This window comes from Sander vitreus, chromosome 2 (genome assembly GCF_031162955.1).
Source record: "Sander vitreus isolate 19-12246 chromosome 2, sanVit1, whole genome shotgun sequence".
Classification (NCBI taxonomy): Eukaryota; Metazoa; Chordata; class Actinopteri; order Perciformes; family Percidae; genus Sander; species Sander vitreus.
Genome location: NC_135856.1, coordinates 37,290,921 through 37,313,247, shown reverse-complemented (window position 1 = coordinate 37,313,247; position 22,327 = coordinate 37,290,921). Strand labels below are relative to the sequence as shown.

Below are 22,327 nucleotides of genomic sequence, written 5' to 3'. Positions count from 1 at the left end.
CTCCCTAACTATAAGCTTTATCAAAGAGGAGAGTTTTAAGTTTACTCTTAAAGGTGGTGACGCTGTCTGCCCCCCGAACCCAGACTGGGAGCTGGTTCCACAGGAGAGGAGCCTGGTAGTTGCAGGCCCTGGCTCCCATTCTACTTTTAGAGACTCTAGGAACCACAAGTAACTCTGCATTCTGGGAGCCCAGTGCTCTAGTGGGACAATAAGTTATTTGTTAAACAGATCAGACCTAGGTTGCCACTCTGGTCAGTCATGATACCTCATCGTCACAAAACAAGGAAGGTTGAGCACAAACTGGCTGGTCACACTCAACAGCCCAACTCTGAGTCTGGGCACAAACCTGTTCCTGAACACAATGTCCTATTTATAGTTCCCAACACTTCAAGCTATTATAGTTCCATTTTTATTCCATAGTGGATCAGATGTGTGCACTATTTCCTGCAGATGACTGCCAGTTCTTGTAAATGGTGGAGGGAGGGGTGAGCAGCAGAGAGAGTGAGTAATTATAGCTGTAGTTATTGCTGTTATGCAGCTGGGGTGGATATAGCAGCCAAGTGTGATGAACAGGACTGACTGACTCTTTTGCTGGCATATCGAGGATCCTTCCTTACAGTTTTCCTGACAGTTTTTTCTAAATAATTGAATTAATAAAGAAATTCATTCATTCACAAATGTTTGACTCATGCTTTATTTTACAGGTTCATCATTGTTTAAACATATTCAAGTAAAACCATGTATTTTGTGACTTTGTATAGGGAAATCAAGACGTAGACGCACAGAATTCATTCTAATTTACTGTTGGCGTGACCTAGGGGGTTTTTAGGTCAGCACACAGCTGAAATGTTTACAGGCATTTTGAGGTTCAACATGTATGAACAACAAAGTATTTAATAATGAATAAATAATGGATTGATATCAGTTCATAGAATGGAAATAAATAAATCATTGATTATTCACATCTTTTCTGTTCTCCATTTTAATTTCTTTAATTTCATTGATGCAGTTATTTACTTATAAACAAGTCAGATTTGGTCTTCCATACAGTAACCCCCCCCCCCCAGCCCTGCTTGTTGTAGGAATCACTTGACGATACATGACCTCAACAGGAAATTCTTACTGTATAGTGCTGCACTGCAGTTATAACACAACACTCCCTAAAGTGGGATCTGTATCTATGTGTCTTTGTTCTTTCAAGTTTTAGGTATTGTAAGTGGAATGATTACAGCAAGCTAGTCAAAATGTCTTTGAGGCAAGAAAATATATGAAGCTGTTTGTTTTGGACAGTCAAAACCCCTGCTTTAACTGCAGTTTCAGTTTCACTATGATGTCCACTGTGTAACTGCTTGTAGGTGTGGTTTGCTGCAAGCAGCCAGCTGACAAAGCTGAGAAGCAGCAGAAAGACTGTCCCAGCAACTCAACCAAAAATGGCCAACAAATACTACCATGGTAAGTCATGATACTATTACTCATGTTGTTAAAGGGGACATATTATGGTCATGTTTGGGTTCTTACTTTTATTTTTGGGGATCTACTAGTTTACATACTTTAATGTTAAAAAACATTATTTTTCTCATGCTGTCTGTCTCTTTAAGTTAAGACAGAAGTGATTATATTTGGACAAACAGCAGCGCTGGGGAATATGACACGGCTAAGTGTCAATAGGCCTATATCACACTTCCTGATTCCGTAAGGGTTAGGGTTAGTAGGGTTTGATGTTCTTTTTAATTTGTTTCATGATGTTGATGCACTTTACAAAAGATTATGGATATCTAGAGCATTCATTCTTTTTCTAATGCTATTAATTCTTCCATACAGAACAAAAGAAGAATATGAGGATAGTTATGGTGGGGAAGACAGGAATTGGGAAGAGTGCCACTGGAAACACCATTCTGGGACGACAGTGCTTTGAATCAAAGTTCAGTGCAAAGTCTATGACTGTAGACTGTTCCAAGGGCAAAGCTGAGGTGGATGGGCAACAGGTGGTTGTTATCGACACCCCAGGCCTGTTTGACACCAGGTTTGGCAAGGATAGAACAACTAAAGATATATGCCAGTGCATCTCTTATGCTGCTCCTGGACCCCATGTGTTCCTGGTGGTCATCCGGCTGGGCAGATACACCGATGAGGAAAAGCAGACAGTGCAAAGGATTCAAGAAATCTTTGGACAGGCTGCAGACAGATACAGCATGGTTCTCTTTACTCATGGGGACCAACTTGAAGACACAACTATTGAAGACTTCTTGATGGAATCCTCAGACCTGCAAGAACTCGTGGCCAGATGTAATGGCCAGTACCATGTCTTCAATAATAAGCTGAAGGATCGCTCTCAGGTCACTGAGCTGCTCCGGAAGATCAGAAATTTAAACCAGGAGAACGGAGGAAGCCACTACACAAACAAGATGTTCCAAGAGGCCGAGAGGGCAGTCGAAGAGGAGAAACAACGCATCCTGAAAGAGAAAGAAGAGCAAATACGCAAAGAAAAAAAAGGAATTGGAGAGAAAAACTTCAGGAAAAAATATGAAAAAACAGATGAAGAAAATGAATGAACAACTTCAGGCTGAGAGAGAGAGGGAGAGGAAAGAGAGAGAGGAGGAGAGGAAGATTGAGAGGCAGGAAATGAATGAGGAGAGAAAGAGGGAGAAGGAGGAGAGAGAATTAGAGAGAAAGAGAGACAGAGAGGAGAGAGAAAGGGAGACTGCAAACCTGATGAATAAAATGAAGGAACAGCATGAGAAAGAACTGAGAGAGGAAAAAGAAAAGTTGCAGAACAGACATGAAAGTGAGGCCAGAGAGGAAGCTGAGGGGTTTAATCCATTGTATCCTCTGGTAGTAGCTGGTGAAATAGTAGTTGATGCTGGCATGAAGGTAGTTGGAGCAATTAAATCTTTGGGAAAAGAAATTGGGAGATGGTTCTAATGGTGAGTGATTCAGGCAGCACAACTACAGAGGAACCCTCTAGAAGCTCCTACACAAGAATATATGAAACAATTATTTCATCCACAGAACTAAAATCACTATTTGCTTTTTTATTATCTGAGTGAATGATAATAAAGCTAATTGTATTTGTTAAAGTAGAGCTATATACTGTAGGTTAGTAAGGCTAGTTCACTCCATGGTTCACTCATCATATCATACTCTCACACTGCCATCTAGTGTTCCTTTTGCATTATTTTAACAAAGCTCAAGGAGAGATTCCATAATTTTACTATATATATATACATATATATATATATATATATAAACTATTTTCTTTTTTTTCAGTTTTTTTTATCAGATGTACATGAATGTATTGTAGTAAATCCTTTCGTTATTTGAGTTTGTTCCTGTTGGTCACAGTTTGTCACAAAGTCTTTATTTCATGGGTTATGTTGATGACTGATGCCATCAAGAACAAGTTATCTATGTGCTCATGTGCTACACTGAACAAGAAATAAAGGTGTGATATTAAGACAAAACCCTTGTTGGAGTAATAATAATAAATAATAAAATAATGTCCTATACCATAAAACTCTGCACACAATTCCCAAAACTGCACACACAAAATGCAAAATGCCTCACATCTCCTTCAAAATGAAACACTGCATTCAAAATACCATAAACACATCTCAAAATGCCAAAAGACACTTTTTTCATAATAGTAAATGTTTGGATATACCATGTACACACTGTTGTTCTAAAGCTAAAGCTCTTTTGTCTTTCATAGGCCTATATCGACATTTACAATGTTCTAGAGAGAAAGTCATCTGCTGAGAGGGGTTGAAAAGTTACAGTAAAACAGAAAATATGTATTGGACAAAACATCACGTTTGTAAGAGTAGCACAGCGTTGTATACAGTAGCATGAAACAAGAAAACAAAAGCAGAAACATATGTAAACCAAAGATATCATTTTTTAGAATAAAGAATATGTGTATGTATGTATGTATGTGTGTGTGTGTGTGTGTGTGTGTGTGTGTGTGCGTGTTTATGTGGTGGGGGGGGGGAATTGTGTGCACAAACAAAGTCTGATTGATTTGTAATGCTGAAATAGTCATTAGATAGTTGCATGCAGTATGGACGCCACTGTAAAGCTACTCAAGATGGGCTTCTCTCATTGGTCAATCTGTGGTTGATCACATGATGAATAAGTGTGGCCATGATCTCATCAGAGATGGCTCTCCTTCCTCTTCTTCCCTCCTCCTCGTTGTTGTCCCGTCTCTCCCTCCTCCTCCTATTGCTCTCTGTCTATTGCTGGCATCCATTGTTCAAAACAGGTAACCTGACCTTTGACCTCTGTATAGGCCTATACTACAGCAGTGATTGGTTAGTGTTCAGTTATGACATAATGTGTTTTCACATGTGAGGAGTGTGTGTGTCCATCCATCCATCTTCATCCGCTTATCCGGGGTCGGGTCGCGGGGGTAGCAGCTCCAGCAGGGGACCCCAAACTTCCCTTTCCCGGGCCACATTAACCAGCTCCGACTGGGGGATCCCGAGGCGTTCCCAGGCCAGGTTAGAGATATAATCCCTCCACCTGGTCCTGGGTCTCCCCCGAGGCCTCCTCCCAGCTGGACATGCCTGGAACACCTCCCTAGGGAGGCGCCCAGGGGGCATCCTTACCAGATGCCTGAACCACCTCAACTGGCTCCTTTCGATGCAAAGGAGCAGCGGCTCTACTCCGAGCTCCTCACGGATAACTGAGCTTCTCACCCTATCTCTAAGGGAGACGCCAGCTACCCTCCTGAGGAAACCCATTTCGGCCGCTTGTACCCTGGATCTTGTTCTTTCGGTCATGACCCAGCCTTCATGACCATAGGTGAGGGTAGGAACAAAAACTGACCGGTAGATTGAGAGCTTTGCCTTCTGGCTCAGCTCTCTTTTCGTCACCACGGTGTGATAAATTGAATGTAATACCGCACCTGCTGTGCCGATTCTCCGACCAATCTCCCGCTCCATTGTCCCCTCACTCGCGAACAAGACCCCAAGGTACTTGAACTCCTTCACTTGGGGTAAGGACTCATTCCCTACCTGGAGAAGGCACTCCATCGGTTTCCTGCTGAGAACCATGGCCTCCGATTTAGAGGTGCTGATCCTCATCCCAGCCGCTTCACACTCGGCTGCGAACCGATCCAGTGAGTGCTGAAGGTCACAGGCCGATGATGCCATCAGGACCACATCATCTGCAAAAAGCAGCGATGAGATCCCCAGCCCACCGAACTGCAACCCCTCTCCACCCCGACTACGCCTCGATATCCTGCCCATAAATACTACAAACAGGATTGGTGACAGAGCGCAGCCCTGGCGGAGGCCAACTCTCACCTGAAACGAGTCCGACTTACTGCCGAGAACCCGGCCACAGCTCTCGCTTTGGTCGTACAGAGATTGGATGGCCCTGAGAAGGGACCCTCACCCCGCATCTCCGCAGCACCTCCCACAGTATCTCCCGGGGCACCCGGTCATACGCCTTCTCCAGATCCACAAAACACATGTAGACTGGTTGGGCATACTCCCAGGCTCCCTCCAGGATCCTCGCGAGAGTAAAGATCTGGTCCGTTGTTCCACGACCAGGACGGAATCCGCATTGTTCCTCTTCAACCTGAGATTCGACTATCGACTGAACCCTCCTTTCCAGCACCTTGGAGTAGACTTTACCGGGGAGGCTGAGAAGTGTGATACCCCTTTAATTGGCACACACCCTCTGGTCCCCCTTTTTAAAAAGGGGAACCACCACCCCGGTCTGCCACTCCTTAGGCACCGTCCCAGACTTCCACGCAATGTGGCGTGTCAACCAAGACAACCCCTCCACACCCAGAGCTTTAAGCATTTCTGGACGGATCTCATCAATTCCTGGGGCTTTGCCACTGTGGAGTTGTTTAACTACCTCAGCAACCTCCACCAGTGAAATTGATGCCAATCCCCCATCATCCTCCAGCTCTGCCTCTACCATAGAGGGCGTATTAGTCGGATTTAGGAGTTCCTCAAAGTGCTCCTTCCACCGCCCTATTACCTCCTCAGTTGAGGTCAACAGCTTTCATCCTTACTGTACACAGCTTGGATGGTCCCCCGCTTCCCCCTCCTGAGGTGGCGAACGGTTTTCCAGAAGCACCTTGGTGCCGACCGAAAGTCCTTCTCCATGTCTTCTCCGAACTTCTCCCACACACGCTGCTTTGCCTCTTTCACCAGAGGAGCTAACTGGTAGATTGGACTCTTAGCTACCAGGGGAGCTAACTGGTAGATTGGACTCTTAGCTACCAGGGGAGCTAACTGGTAGATTGGACTCTTAGCTACCAGAGGAGCTAACTGGTAGATTGGACTCTTAGCTACCAGGGGAGCTAACTGGTAGATTGGACTCTTAGCTACCAGGGGAGCTAACTGGTAGATTGGACTCTTAGCTACCAGAGGAGCTAACTGGTAGATTAAACTGTCATCTGTTTAGCCTGCCTCTGGCCCGCCTATATCAGATACACCGATGTGATTTGCTTCTCCGGGAACCATCACCTTATCGTGGTGGAGAGGTTTGTGTGTCCCTATGAACCTGAGGGCTGTGTTGTCTGGAGCTTTGTGCTCCTGGTAGGGTCTCCCAAGGCAAAGTGGTCTCAGGTGAGGGGCCAGACAAAGAATCGTTCAAAAATCCTATGAAAAATCGAGGAAGGGATGAAGTGACCCTGCCCGGAGGAAGCCCGGGGCCCCCGTCTGGAGCCAGGCCCAGATGGAGGGCTCGTCAGCGAGCGTCTGGTGGCCGGGTTTGCCACGGAGCCCGGTCGGGCACAGCCCGAAAAAGCTACGTGGCGGACATCCCTCCATCCCATGGGCCCACCACCTGTGGGAGGAACCGCTGGGGTCGGGTGCGCTGCCACATGGGTGGCAGTGAAGGTCAGGGGCCTCGACGGACCAGACCCGGGCAGCAGAGGCTGGCTCTGGGGGACGTGGAATGTCACCTCTCTGTGGGGGGAAGGAGCCGGAACTTGTGCGGGAGGTGGAGCGCTACCGGTTAGATCTGGTGGGGCTTACCTCTACGCACAGTCTTGGTTCTGGAACCATACTCCTGGATAGGGGTTGGACTCTTTTCTTCTCCGGAGTTGCCCAGGGTGTGAGGCGCCGGGCGGGTGTGGGGATACTCACAAGCCCCCGGCTGAGCGCCGCTACGTTGGAGTTTAACCCGGTGGACGAGAGGGTCGCCTCCCTACGCCTGCGGGTTGTGGGGGGGGGGAAAAACTCCTGACTGTTGTTTGTGCATATGCACCAAACAAGAGTTCAGAGTATTCGGCCTTCTTGGAGACCTTGAGTGGAGTCCTGCATGGGGCTCCAGTCGGGGACTCCATAGTTCTGCTGGGGGGACTTCAACGCGCACGTGGGTAATGATGGAGACACATGGAGAGGCGTGATTGGGAGGAACGGCCTCCCTGATCTAAACCAGAGTGGTTGTTTGTTGTTGGACTTCTGTGCTAGTCATGGATTGTCTATAACGAACACCATGTTCGAACATAGGGATGCTCATAAGTGTACTTGGTACCAGAGCACCCTAGGCCAAAGGTCAATGATCGATTTTATAATCGCTTTCATCTGATCTGAGGCCATATGTTTTGGACACTCGGGTGAAGAGAGGGGCGGAGTTGTCAACCGATCACCATCTGGTGGTGAGTTGGGTCAGGGGGTGGGGGAAGACTCTGACAGACCTGGTAAGCCCAAACGGGTAGTGCGGGTAAATTGGGAACGTCTGAGGAGGCCCCTGTCCGACAGACTTTCAACTCACACCTCCGGGCGGAGCTTTTCGTGCATCCCTGTGGAGGCTGGGGGGCATTGAACCCTGAGTGGACGATGTTCAAAGTTTCCATTGCTGAAGCTGCGGTGAGGAGCTGTGGTCTTAGGGTCTTAGGTGCCTCAAGGGGCGGTAACCCACGAACACCGTGGTGGACACCGGTGGTCAGGGAAGCCGTCCGACTGAAGAAGGAGTCTTTCCGGGATATGTTATCCCAGACGACTCCGGAGGCAGCTGCAAGGTACCGAAGGGCCCGAAGGGCTGCAGCCTCTGCCGTGAAAGAGGCAAAGCAGCGTGTGTGGGAGAAGTTCGGAGAAGACATGGAGAAGGATCTTTCGGTCGGCACCAAGGTGCTTCTGAAAACCGTTCGCCACCTCAGGAGGGGGGGAAGCGGGGAACCATCCAAGCTGTGTACAGTAAGGATGGGACGCTGTTGACCTCAACTGAGGAGGTAATAGGGCGGTGGAAGGAGCACTTTGAGGAACTCCTAAATCCGACTAATACGCCCTCTATGGTAGAGGCAGAGCTGGAGGATGAGGGGGGGGATTGGCATCAATTTCCCTGGTGGAGGTTGCTGAGGTAGTTAAACAACTCCACAGTGGCAAAGCCCCAGGAATTGATGAGATCCGCCCAGAAATGCTTAAAGCTCTGGGTGTGGAGGGGTTGTCTTGGTTGACACGCTCTTCAACATTGCGTGGAAGTCTGGGACGGTGCCTAAGGAGTGGCAGACCGGGGTGGTGGTTCCCCTTTTTAAAAAAAGGGGGGGACCAGAGGGTGTGTGCCACTACAGGGGTATCACACTTCTCAGCCTCCCGGTAAAGTCTACTCCAAGGTGCTGGAAAGGAGGGTTCGGTCGATAGTCGAATCTCAGGTTGAAGAGGAACAATGCGGATTCCGTCCCTGGTCGTGGAACAACGGACCAGATCTTTACTCGCAAGGATCCTGGAGGGAGCCTGGGAGTATGCCCAACCAGTCTACATGTGTTTTGTGGATCTGGAGAAGGCGTATGACCGGGTGCCCCGGGAGATACTGTGGGAGGTGCTGCGGGAGTACAGGGGTGAGGGGGGTCCCTTCTCAGGGCCATCCAATCTCTGTACGACCAAAGCGAGAGCTGTGTCCGGGTTCTCGGCAGTAAGTCGGACTCGCTTTCAGGTGAGAGTTGGCCTCCGCCAGGGCTGCGCTTTGTCACCAATCCTGTTTGTAGTATTTATGGACAGGATATCGAGGCGTAGTCGGGGTGGAGAGGGGTTGCAGTTCGGTGGGCTGGGGATCTCATCGCTGCTTTTTGCAGATGATGTGGTCCTGATGGCATCATCGGCCTGTGACCTTCAGCACTCACTGGATCGGTTCGCAGCCGAGTGTGAAGCGGCTGGGATGAGGATCAGCACCTCTAAATCGGAGGCCATGGTTCTCAGCAGGAAACCGATGGAGTGCCTTCTCCAGGTAGGGAATGAGTCCTTACCCCAAGTGAAGGAGTTCAAGTACCTTGGGGGTCTTGTTCGCGAGTGAGGGGACAATGGAGCGGGAGATTGGTCGGAGAATCGGCACAGCAGGTGCGGTATTACATTCAATTTATCGCACCGTTAGACTGAAAAGAGAGCTGAGCCAGAAGGCAAAGCTCTCAATCTACCGGTCAGTTTTTTGTTCCGACCCTCACCTATGGTCATGAAGGCTGGGTCATGACCGAAAGAACAAGATCCAGGGTACAAGCGGCCGAAATGGGTTTCCTCAGGAGGGTAGCTGGCGTCTCCCTTAGAGATAGGGTGAGAAGCTCAGTTATCCGTGAGGAGCTCGGAGTAGAGCCGCTGCTCCTTTGCGTCGAAAGGAGCCAGTTGAGGTGGTTCGGGCATCTGGTAAGGATGCCCCCTGGGCGCCTCCCTAGGGAGGTGTTCCAGGCACGTCCAGCTGGGAGGAGGCCTCGGGGGAGACCCAGGACTAGGTGGAGGGATTATATCTCTAACCTGGCCTGGGAACGCCTCGGGATCCCCCAGTCGGAGCTGGTTAATGTGGCCCGGGAAAGGGAAGTTTGGGGTCCCCTGCTGGAGCTGCTACCCCCGCGACCCGACCCCGGATAAGCGGATGAAGATGGATGGATGGACCGATGTGATTTGTGCAGCTCGGCTACAAGAGCATAGTTAATGAGCATCATTACTCAATGCCAGAGTGACTCGCTGAGCTAATTCAAATTGTGCTCTCGCGAGAACTCTGGATTTCCAATGTAATGACCAGACAGGCACAGTTCTATAAAAAAGGGGGAAAAATAGTTTTCATTTAATCAGTCAAAGAAAATGCTCATCTTACCCAAAAATAACACTCTGTCTTAAAAATACTTGTTGCACTTACTATGATTGATAAGCAGGGCCTGACGTTAACTTTTTTGGCCACCAGCCAGTGTGACAGGTAGAAGTGAGAGAATCATCAGGACCTTAAGAGAACTGCTGCCATTTCTTGTAAATACTGAAGGGAAGGGTGAGCTTTGTGCTTTGTGCAGCAGCGTCTGCAGTTAAGTGATAAGTGCTTCCATTTCTCATTACTGGTTGGGCAGGGCCACATATAAAGCTTTAATTTCACTTTCATTATGTGCAGCTATTCCTGGGTGTGGTTTGGCTCATATATAGAGCCTTTCCAAAGGAGCTGCAGGAGACACACTCTGAACTCTGTCTTTACTTCAGCTGCAGTATCTACTCAGTAGTATCCTAAACATGGACAGCAATTTTGGTAAGTCATGATGCTGTGTCCATTTTAATAATTTGTTATATTTTTAATGTTTTGATCACTATTATAAATAATTTTATAAGAGTGATCACTGCTGAATCTAATGTATGTAATGTCTTTGTGTAGCTCCTATAGACTAATGCTTCCATAGACATAGCCTACTGGGTAGTTCAACTTAAAAGGATTTTACTCTTTAACAAAAAGGTCTATCTCTGTATGGATCCTTACCGTAATGTTATCAGACAGAATAATAATCTGAGCCGGTCAGTGGCAAGAACAAAACTTATGGTGGATGGAAATTGACGATGCCTATTTGCTGTATATGATTACGTTACAGCCCGGTCTGTGGCTGCCGGTTACAGCGTTCTTGCTCAATACTGGACCAATTTCAAAGATTCTTGTACTAGTACTTAGACACTAATACATGGGGTACTTTAAAATACCTGGTGCCTTTTCCTGTAAATAGTGAACTAAACAATATATGGAAGCCATATTAGATCATGGAAAGAAAGCCAAATAAGCCAACTTTATCAACCACATTGTAAATATTCACAATTAGATTTCCTGTAGGATTAACTACAATGCATGTACAACCTGATTCTTATTCAGTGTCACGCATTCTTCTACACAGGTTGGAGCAGAAATAATGAGGATATGAGGATAGTTATGGTGGGGAAGACAGGAATTGGGAAGAGTGCCACTGGAAACACCATTCTGGGACGACAGTGCTTTGAATCAAAGTTCAGTGCAAAGTCTATGACTGTAGACTGTTCCAAGGGCAAAGCTGAGGTGGATGGGCAACAGGTGGCTGTTATCGACACCCCAGGCCTGTTTGACACCAGGTTTGGCAAGGATAGAACAACTAAAGATATATGCCAGTGCATCTCTTATGCTGCTCCTGGACCCCATGTGTTCCTGGTGGTCATCCGGCTGGGCAGATACACCGATGAGGAAAAGCAGACAGTGCAAAGGATTCAAGAAATCTTTGGACAGGCTGCAGACAGATACAGCATGGTTCTCTTTACTCATGGGGACCAACTTGAAGACACAACTATTGAAGACTTCTTGATGGAATCCTCAGACCTGCAAGAACTCGTGGCCAGATGCAATGGCCAGTACCATGTCTTCAATAATAAGCTGAAGGATCGCTCTCAGGTCACTGAGCTGCTCCGGAAGATCAGAAATTTAAACCAGGAGAACGGAGGAAGCCACTACACAAACAAGATGTTCCAAGAGGCCGAGAGGGCAGTCGAAGAGGAGAAACAACGCATCCTAAAAGAGAAAGAAGAGCAAATACGCAAAGAAAAAGAGGAATTGGAGAGAAAACTTCAGGAAAAATATGAAAAACAGATGAAGAAAATGAATGAACAACTTCAGGCTGAGAGAGAGAGGGAGAGGAAAGAGAGAGAGGAGGAGAGGGAGAGGGAGAGGCAGGAAATGAATGAGGAGAGAAAGAGGGAGAAGGAGGAGAGAGAATTAGAGAGAAAGAGAGACAGAGAGGAGAGAGAAAGGGAGACTGCAAACCTGATGAATAAAATGAAGGAACAGCATGAGAAAGAACTGAGAGAGGAAAAAAGAAAAGTTGCAGAACAGACATGAAAGTGAGGCCAGAGAGGAAGCTGAGGGGTTTAATCCATTGTATCCTCTGGTAGTAGCTGGTGAAATAGTAGTTGATGCTGGCATGAAGGTAGTTGGAGCAATTAAATCTTTGGGAAAAGCAATTGGGAGATGGTTCTAATGGTGAGTGATTCAGGCAGCACAACTACAGAGGAACCCTCTAGAAGCTCCTACACAAGAATATATGAAACAATTATTTCATCCACAGAACTAAAATCACTATTTACTTTTTTTATTATCTGAGTGAATGATAATAAAGCTAATTGTATTTGTTAAAGTAGAGCTATATACTGTAGGTTAGTAAGGCTAGTTCACTCCATGGTTCACTCATCATATCATACTCTCACACTGCCATCTAGTGTTCCTTTTGCATTATTTTAACAAAGCTCAAGGAGAGATTCCATAATGTAAGTTAACATTTTACTATATATATATATATATATATATATATATAAAAACTATTTTCTTTTTTTTCAGTTTTTTTTATCAGATGTACATGAATGTATTGTAGTAAATCCTTTCGTTATTTGATTTTGTTCCTGTTGGTCACAGTTTGTCACAAAGTCTTTATTTCATGGGTTATGTTGATGACCAAAGAATGGTTCAAAAATCCTATGAAAAATCGAGGAAGGGATGAAGTGACCCTGCCCGGAGGAAGCCCGGGGCCCCCGTCTGGAGCCAGGCCCAGATGGAGGGCTCGCCAGCGAGCGCCTGGTGGCCGGGTTTGCCACGGAGCCCGGTCGGGCACAGCCCGAAAAAAGCTACGTGGCGGACATCCCTCCATCCCATGGGCCCACCACCTGTGGGAGGAACCGCTGGGGTCGGGTGCGCTGCCACATGGGTGGCAGTGAAGGTCAGGGGCCTCGACGGACCAGACCCGGGCAGCAGAGGCTGGCTCTGGGGACGTGGAATGTCACCTCTCTGTGGGGGAAGGAGCCGGAACTTGTGCGGGAGGTGGAGCGCCACCGGTTAGATCTGGTGGGGCTTACCTCTACGCACAGTCTTGGTTCTGGAACCATACTCCTGGATAGGGGTTGGACTCTTTCTTCTCCGGAGTTGCCCAGGGTGTGAGGCGCCGGGCGGGTGTGGGGATACTCACAAGCCCCCGGCTGAGCGCCGCTACGTTGGAGTTTAACCCGGTGGACGAGAGGGTCGCCTCCCTACGCCTGCGGGTTGTGGGGGGGAAAATCTCTGACTGTTGTTTGTGCATATGCACCAAACAAGAGTTCAGAGTATTCGGCCTTCTTGGAGACCTTGAGTGGAGTCCTGCATGGGGGCTCCAGTCGGGGACTCCATAGTTCTGCTGGGGGACTTCAACGCGCACGTGGGTAATGATGGAGACACATGGAGAGGCGTGATTGGGAGGAACGGCCTCCCTGATCTAAACCAGAGTGGTTGTTTGTTGTTGGACTTCTGTGCTAGTCATGGATTGTCTATAACGAACACCATGTTCGAACATAGGGATGCTCATAAGTGTACTTGGTACCAGAGCACCCTAGGCCAAAGGTCAATGATCGATTTTATAATCGCTTTTCATCTGATCTGAGGCCATATGTTTTGGACACTGGGTGAAGAGAGGGGCGGAGCTGTCAACCGATCACCATCTGGTGGTGAGTTGGGTCAGGGGTGGGGGAAGACTCTGACAGACCTGGTAAGCCCAAACGGGTAGTGCGGGTAAATTGGGAACGTCTGGAGGAGGCCCCTGTCCGACAGACTTTCAACTCACACCTCCGGGCGGAGCTTTTCGTGCATCCCTGTGGAGGCTGGGGGCATTGAACCCTGAGTGGACAATGTTCAAAGTTTCCATTGCTGAAGCTGCGGTGAGGAGCTGTGGTCTTAGGGTCTTAGGTGCCTCAAGGGGCGGTAACCCACGAACACCGTGGTGGACACCGGTGGTCAGGGAAGCCGTCCGATTGAAGAAGGAGTCTTTCCGGGATATGTTATCCCAGACGACTCCGGGAGGCAGTTGCAAGGTACCGAAGGGCCCGAAGGGCTGCAGCCTCTGCCGTGAAAGAGGCAAAGCAGCGTGTGTGGGAGAAGTTCGGAGAAGACATGGAGAAGGACTTTCGGTCGGCACCAAGGTACTTCTGAAAACCGTTCGCCACCTCAGGAGGGGGGAAGCGGGGAACCATCCAAGCTGTGTACAGTAAGGATGGGACGCTGTTGACCTCAACTGAGGAGGTAATAGGGCGGTGGAAGGAGCACTTTGAGGAACTCCTAACCGACTAATACGCCCTCTATGGTAGAGGCAGAGCTGGAGGATGAGGGGGGATTGGCATCAATTTCCCTGGTGGAGGTTGCTGAGGTAGTTAAACAACTCCACAGTGGCAAAGCCCCAGGAATTGATGAGATCCGTCCCAGAAATGCTTAAAGCTCTGGGTGTGGAGGGGTTGTCTTGGTTGACACGCCTTCAACATTGCGTGGAAGTCTGGGACGGTGCCTAAGGAGTGGCAGACCGGGGTGGTGGTTCCCTTTTAAAAAAGGGGGGACCAGAGGGTGTGTGCCAATTACAGGGGTATCACACTTCTCAGCCTCCCGGTAAAGTCTACTCCAAGGTGCTGGAAAGGAGGGTTCGGTCGATAGTCGAATCTCAGGTTGAAGAGGAACAATGCGGATTCCGTCCCTGGTCGTGGAACAACGGACCAGATCTTTACTCGCAAGGATCCTGGAGGGAGCCTGGGAGTATGCCCAACCAGTCTACATGTGTTTTGTGGATCTGGAGAAGGCGTATGACCGGGTGCCCCGGGAGATACTGTGGGAGGTGCTGCGGGAGTACAGGGGTGAGGGGGTCCCTTCTCAGGGCCATCCACCTCTGTACGACCAAAGCGAGAGCTGTGTCCGGGTTCTCGGCAGTAAGTCGGACTCAAGCTTTCAGGTGAGAGTTGGCCTCCGCCAGGGCTGCGCTTGTCACCAATCCTGTTTGTAGTATTTATGGACAGGATATCGAGGCGTAGTCGGGGTGGAGAGGGGCTGCAGTTCGGTGGGCTGGGGATCTCATCGCTGCTTTTTTGCAGATGATGTGGTCCTGATGGCATCATCGGCCTGTGACCTTCAGCACTCACTGGATCGGTTCGCAGCCGAGTGTGAAGCGGCTGGGATGAGGATCAGCACCTCTAAATCGGAGGCCATGGTTCTCAGCAGGAAACCGATGGAGTGCCTTCTCCAGGTAGGGAATGAGTCCTTACCCCAAGTGAAGGAGTTCAAGTACCTTGGGGTCTTGTTCGCGAAAGTGAGGGGACAATGGAGCGGGAGATTGGTCGGAGAATCGGCACAGCAGGTGCGGTATTACATTCAATTTATCGCACCGTTAGACTAAAAAGAGAGCTGAGCCAGAAGGCAAAGCTCTCAATCTACCGGTCAGTTTTTTGTTCCTACCCTCACCTATGGTCATGAAGGCTGGGTCATGACCGAAAGAACAAGATCCAGGGTACAAGCGGCCGAAATGGGTTTCCTCAGGAGGGTAGCTGGCGTCTCCCTTAGAGATAGGGTGAGAAGCTCAGTTATCCGTGAGGAGCTCGGAGTAGAGCCGCTGCTCCTTTGCGCCGAAAGGAGCCAGTTGAGGTGGTTCGGGCATCTGGTAAGGATGCCCCCTGGGCGCCTCCCTAGGGAGGTGTTCCAGGCACGTCCCAGCTGGGAGGAGGCCTCGGGGGAGACCCAGGACTAGGTGGAGGGATTATATCTCTAACCTGGCCTGGGAACGCCTCGGGATCCCCCCAGTCGGAGCTGGTTAATGTGGCCCGGGAAAGGGAAGTTTGGGGTCCCCTGCTGGAGCTGCTACCCCCGCGACCCGACCCCCGGATAAGCGGATGAAGATGGATGGATGGACCGATGTGATTTGTGCAGCTCGGCTACAAGAGCATAGTTAATGAGCATCATTACTCAATGCCAGAGTGACTCGCTGAGCTAATTCAAATTGTGTCTCGCGAGAACTCTGGATTTCCAATGTAATGACCAGACAGGCACAGTTCTATAAAAAAAGGGGGAAAAAATAGTTTTCATTTAATCAGTCAAAGAAAATGCTCATCTTACCCAAAAATAACACTCTGTCTTAAAAATACTTGTTGCACTTACTATGATTGATAAGCAGGGCCTGACGTTAACTTTTTTTGGCCACCAGCCAGTGTGACAGGTAGAAGTGAGAGAATCATCAGGACCTTAAGAGAACTGCTGCCATTTCTTGTAAATACTGAAGGGAAGGGTGAGCTTTGTGCTTTGTGCAGCAGCGTCTGCAGTTAAGTGATAAGTGCTTCCATTTCTCATTACTGGTTGGGCAGGGCCACATATAAAGCTTTAATTTCACTTTCATTATGTGCAGCTATTCCTGGGTGTGGTTTGGCTCATATATAGAGCCTTTCCAAAGGAGCTGCAGGAGACACACTCTGAACTCTGTCTTTACTTCAGCTGCAGTATCTACTCAGTAGTATCCTAAACATGGACAGCAATTTTGGTAAGTCATGATGCTGTGTCCATTTTAATAATTTGTTATATTTTTAATGTTTTGATCACTATTATAAATAATTTTATAAGAGTGATCACTGCTGAATCTAATGTATGTAATGTCTTTGTGTAGCTCCTATAGACTAATGCTTCCATAGACATAGCCTACTGGGTAGTTCAACTTAAAAGGATTTTACTCTTTAACAAAAAAGGTCTATCTCTGTATGGATCCTTACCGTAATGTTATCAGACAGAATAATAATCTGAGCCGGTCAGTGGCAAGAACAAAACTTATGGTGGATGGAAATTGACGATGCCTATTTGCTGTATATGATTACGTTACAGCCCGGTCTGTGGCTGCCGGTTACAGCGTTCTTGCTCAATACTGGACCAATTTCAAAGATTCTTGTACTAGTACTTAGACACTAATACATGGGGTACTTTAAAATACCTGGTGCCTTTTTCCTGTAAATAGTGAACTAAACAATATATGGAAGCCATATTAGATCATGGAAAGAAAGCCAAATAAGCCAACTTTATCAACCACATTGTAAATATTCACAATTAGATTTCCTGTAGGATTAACTACAATGCATGTACAACCTGATTCTTATTCAGTGTCACGCATTCTTCTACACAGGTTGGAGCAGAAATAATGAGGATATGAGGATAGTTATGGTGGGGAAGACAGGAATTGGGAAGAGTGCCACTGGAAACACCATTCTGGGACGACAGTGCTTTGAATCAAAGTTCAGTGCAAAGTCTATGACTGTAGACTGTTCCAAGGGCAAAGCTGAGGTGGATGGGCAACAGGTGGCTGTTATCGACACCCCAGGCCTGTTTGACACCAGGTTTGGCAAGGATAGAACAACTAAAGATATATGCCAGTGCATCTCTTATGCTGCTCCTGGACCCCATGTGTTCCTGGTGGTCATCCGGCTGGGCAGATACACCGATGAGGAAAAGCAGACAGTGCAAAGGATTCAAGAAATCTTTGGACAGGCTGCAGACAGATACAGCATGGTTCTCTTTACTCATGGGGACCAACTTGAAGACACAACTATTGAAGACTTCTTGATGGAATCCTCAGACCTGCAAGAACTCGTGGCCAGATGTAATGGCCAGTACCATGTCTTCAATAATAAGCTGAAGGATCGCTCTCAGGTCACTGAGCTGCTCGGAAGATCAGAAATTTAAACCAGGAGAACGGAGGAAGCCACTACACAAACAAGATGTTCCAAGAGGCCGAGAGGGCAGTCGAAGAGGAGAAACAACGCATCCTAAAAGAGAAAGAAGAGCAAATACGCAAAGAAAAAAAGGAATTGGAGAGAAAACTTCAGGAAAAATATGAAAAACAGATGAAGAAAATGAATGAACAACTTCAGGCTGAGAGAGAGAGGGAGAGGAAAGAGAGAGAGGAGGAGAGGGAGAGGGAGTGGCAGGAAATGAATGAGGAGAGAAAGAGGGAGAAGGAGGAGAGAGAATTAGAGAGAAAGAGAGACAGAGAGGAGAGAGAAAGGGAGACTGCAAACCTGATGAATAAAATGAAGGAACAGCATGAGAAAGAACTGAGAGAGGAAAAAGAAAAGTTGCAGAACAGACATGAAAGTGAGGCCAGAGAGGAAGCTGAGGGCTTTAATCCATTGTATCCTCTGGTAGTAGCTGGTGAAGTAATAGTTGATGCTGGCATGAAGGTAGTTGGAGCAATTAAATCTTTGGGAAAAGCAATTGGGAGATGGTTCTAATGGTGAGTGATTCAGGCAGCACAACTACAGAGGAACCCTCTAGAAGCTCCTACACAAGAATATATGAAACAATTATTTCATCCACAGAACTAAAATCACTATTTACTTTTTTATTATCTGAGTGAATGATAATAAAGCTAATTGTATTTGTTAAAGTAGAGCTATATACTGTAGGTTAGTAAGGCTAGTTCACTCCATGGTTCACTCATCATATCATACTCTCACACTGCCATCTAGTGTTCCTTTTGCATTATTTTAACAAAGCTCAAGGAGAGATTCCATAATGTAAGTTAACATTTTACTATATATATATATATATATATATATATATATATATAAACTATTTTCTTTTTTTCAGTTTTTTTATCAGATGTACATGAATGTATTGTAGTAAATCCTTTCGTTATTTGATTTTGTTCCTGTTGGTCACAGTTTGTCACAAAGTCTTTATTTCATGGGTTATGTTGATGACTGATGCCATCAAGAACAAGTTATCTATGTGCTCATGTGCTACACTGAACAAGAAATAAAGGTGTGATATTAAGACAAAACCTTTGTTGGAGTAATAACAGACAGTGAGGCAGCATTCAACTCAAATGTGTTTTATTGTCATTTCAACCATATACACGAAATAACGTTTCACCGTGGCTCTAGTGGTGTTACACATTTAAAATATATAAAAACATTATATAAAAACGATATACGAAACAGGCTACATTTAGCTAGTACACACACACATATGCTCCGTAAAGTTCAGCTAACGCGTACTAGCATTAGCGCTTGGTAGACTGTAAACACGATTATAAACACAGTCGTAAATTTGCGTGGAATGTAGAATGGTCGGCATTTAATAGTCACAAACTCCACCAGCAGTTAGCATTTAGTTGGATACAAGCAGCTCATTTCAGCACAAGTCCGTGTTAACACAGCCCATCTCCACTCATACCCGGCTACAGAGAAACAGGCTGGATAGTCCGGTACACTGTTGTTTCCACAACAACAAAAACACAGCAGTCTCTGTTGGGGTATTGGGAGTTTCGTTGAAGTTGGATGTAGTCCAGTTTGTTGTCTAATGAGCGGACAACAAATACGAGTTTGCCACCAGCAAACCTGTTCAACGTTCCCCTCTGATGATGTCCCTTTACTGGCCAGAGGCTTCGAGCAACACCGCTGGTCTTCATAGCCGGCGGGTGAAGCTGTATGGAGTATTCCGTCTGTAATAAAGTGTCCTGCATATTCTCCGATCTGTACCAATGTATCCCGTTGGTACACGTGTGCGGTAGTTTGAATGCACATAATTGTTGTTCTAAAATTTCCTTCGGGATGAATAAATCTGTCTATCTAAAGTTTTGATGCTGAGAAGCCACTAAGCTACGCAAGGATTCAAGATGGCTGACACTCGTTTTGTTTCGTGAAATTTCGGAGAATGTCGGCAGTCCAACTCCCTATGGGCGGGTTGACAACATGCGGAAGTAGGTCCTATTACTGGCTGTAGTCCATAGCCTCTGGGCAAAAAAGCCTCTTATAACGCAAAATGACGATTTTTGCATCATAAGAGGCTTTTTTTCCAGACCCACAATACAGAAATCTCTCGTCTCAGGGGAACATGAGGGAGGGAAGCACGGTCATTCAAAAATACTACCGGGTTTCTACTGATACAAAGCTTAATGCTAAATCGGTGAAGTATCTCTTTAAGTCAGCGGTGCTTGTTGGAGGATGCGACCGCGAGCAAAAGGAAGGTATGAAAACAGATAAAAGAAAGTGCAAAAAAGGCGTTGAAAAACTGACAATTAAAAAAGGAAAGCTCTAGAAAGTGACGTGGCCAGATGTGCTTAACTGAGCAACTTTTTCATTAAAACCAGCTCGCAGTTTGAGAGTGAAATGCCAAATGAAGATGATGAGACGGGTAAACTAAGCTAGTTAGTTAGGGTGACCAGACGTCCCGGCAACTCAGGACAGTCCCGATTCTGAGGTGCATTCTAAAATGTCCCGGTTTTCACCAACCACTATGAAATTGTCCCGGTTGTCAGCGATTACATAGCCGACGTGGTCTTATTATAGCCCCATCATTAACTAAACCCATGTAGAAAGAAGCGTCCAGCGTATGATTTTAACAATGTGTGTGTTTGTGTGTGTGTGTGTGTGTGTGTGTGTGTGTGTGTGTGTGTGTGTCAGTCAATCGTAGCGATCTACATCTGCATAATCTCTGCAGCCAGCGTTACAGTGTATATTTCTAGACATTGTTGCAATGCCTCTTCCTATCTGTCTCATTTTAACCTGTCCCTCCAGGTACGAGCGCTGGGTGGAAATGTTCGTGCATTTCAAAAGCAGGGAGATTCCATCCATCCATCCATCCATCTTCATCCGCTTATCCGGGGTCGGGTCGCGGGGGTAGCAGCTCCAGCAGGGGACCCCAAACTTCCCTTTCCCGGGCCACATTAACCAGCTCCGACTGGGGGATCCCGAGGCGTTCCCAGGCCAGGTTAGAGATATAATCCCTCCACCTAGTCCTGGGTCTCCCCCGAGGCCTCTTCCCAGCTGGACGTGCCTGGAACACCTCCCTAGGGAGGCGCCCAGGGGGCATCCTTACCAGATGCCCGAACCACCTCAACTGGCTCCTTTCGACGCAAAGGAGCAGCGGCTCCTCACGGATAACTGAGCTTCTCACCCTATCTCTAAGGGAGACGCCAGCTACCCTCCTGAGGAAACCCATTTCGGCCGCTTGTACCCTGGATCTTGTTCTTTCGGTCATGACCCAGCCTTCATGACCATAGGTGAGGGTAGGAACAAAAACTGACCGGTAGATTGAGAGCTTTGCCTTCTGGCTCAGCTCTCTTTTCGTCACCACGGTGTGATAAATTGAATGTAATACCGCACCTGCTGTGCCGATTCTCCGACCAATCTCCCGCTCCATTGTCCCCTCACTCGCGAACAAGACCCCAAGGTACTTGAACTCCTTCACTTGGGGTAAGGACTCATTCCCTACCTGGAGAAGGCACTCCATCGGTTTCCTGCTGAGAACCATGGCCTCCGATTTAGAGGTGCTGATCCTCATCCCAGCCGCTTCACACTCGGCTGCGAACCGATCCAGTGAGTGCTGAAGGTCACAGGCCGATGATGCCATCAGGACCACATCATCTGCAAAAAGCAGCGACGAGATCCCCAGCCCACCGAACTGCAGCCCCTCTCCACCCCGACTACGCCTCGATATCCTGCCCATAAATACTACAAACAGGATTGGTGACAAAGCGCAGCCGTGGCGGAGGCCAACTCTCACCTGAAACGAGTCCGACTTACTGCCGAGAACCCGGCCACAGCTCTCGCTTTGGTCGTACAGAGATTGGATGGCCCTGAGAAGGGACCCCCTCACCCCGTACTCCCGCAGCACCTCCCACAGTATCTCCCGGGGCACCCGGTCATACGCCTTCTCCAGATCCACAAAACACATGTAGACTGGTTGGGCATACTCCCAGGCTCCCTCCAGGATCCTTGCGAGAGTAAAGATCTGGTCCGTTGTTCCACGACCAGGACGGAATCCGCATTGTTCCTCTTCAACCTGAGATTCGACTATCGACTGAACCCTCCTTTCCAGCACCTTGGAGTAGACTTTACCGGGGAGGCTGAGAAGTGTGATACCCCTGTAATTGGCACACACCCTCTGGTCCCCCTTTTTAAAAAGGGGAACCACCACCCCGGTCTGCCACTCCTTAGGCACTGTCCCAGACTTCCACGCAATGTGGCGTGTCAACCAAGACAACCCCTCCACACCCAGAGCTTTAAGCATTTCAGGACAGATCTCATCAATTCCTGGGGCTTTGCCACTGTGGAGTTGTTTAACTACCTCAGCAACCTCCACCAGTGAAATTGATGCCAATCCCCCATCATCCTCCAGCTCTGCCTCTACCATAGAGGGCGTATTAGTCGGATTTAGGAGTTCCTCAAAGTGCTCCTTCCACCGCCCTATTACCTCCTCAGTTGAGGTCAACAGCGTCCATCCTTACTGTACACAGCTTGGATGGTTTCCCGCTTCCCCCTCCTGAGGTGGCGAACGGTTTTCCAGAAGCACCTTG

At 47.7% G+C, this 22,327-nt stretch overlaps 2 protein-coding genes and 1 pseudogene across 3 annotated transcripts; all 3 read left to right on the top strand.

Moving 5' to 3' along the window:
• Window positions 1-1,343: 1,343 nt before the first annotated feature.
• Window positions 1,344-2,552, top strand: LOC144529044 (GTPase IMAP family member 9-like). Its single transcript, XM_078267975.1, has 2 exons — window positions 1,344-1,452; window positions 1,822-2,552. The coding sequence occupies exons 1-2, from the start codon at window positions 1,431-1,433 to the stop codon at window positions 2,550-2,552; spliced, it is 753 nt and encodes a 250-aa protein (XP_078124101.1). The 5' UTR covers window positions 1,344-1,430.
• Window positions 2,553-10,354: 7,802 nt separating this feature from the next.
• LOC144528703 (GTPase IMAP family member 9-like) lies at window positions 10,355-12,509 on the top strand. Its single transcript, XM_078267478.1, has 2 exons — window positions 10,355-10,461; window positions 11,090-12,509. Exons 1-2 carry the CDS (start codon window positions 10,446-10,448, stop codon window positions 12,055-12,057), a joined length of 984 nt encoding a protein of 327 aa, XP_078123604.1. The 5' UTR covers window positions 10,355-10,445; the 3' UTR covers window positions 12,058-12,509.
• Window positions 12,510-16,415: 3,906 nt separating this feature from the next.
• LOC144528696 (GTPase IMAP family member 9-like) lies at window positions 16,416-18,808 on the top strand (annotated as a pseudogene). Its single transcript, XR_013502926.1, has 2 exons — window positions 16,416-16,522; window positions 17,153-18,808. The product of XR_013502926.1 is annotated as a GTPase IMAP family member 9-like (transcript).
• The last annotated feature ends 3,519 nt before the right edge of the window (window positions 18,809-22,327 follow it).

Excerpts from the sequence above, each read along its gene's own strand:
- LOC144529044 (XM_078267975.1), top strand. The coding sequence starts at position 1,431 with ATGGCCAACAAATACTACCATG. Across the intron at positions 1,453-1,821 it reads GGCCAACAAATACTACCATG|AACAAAAGAAGAATATGAGG; the intron begins GTAAGTCATGAT and ends TCTTCCATACAG.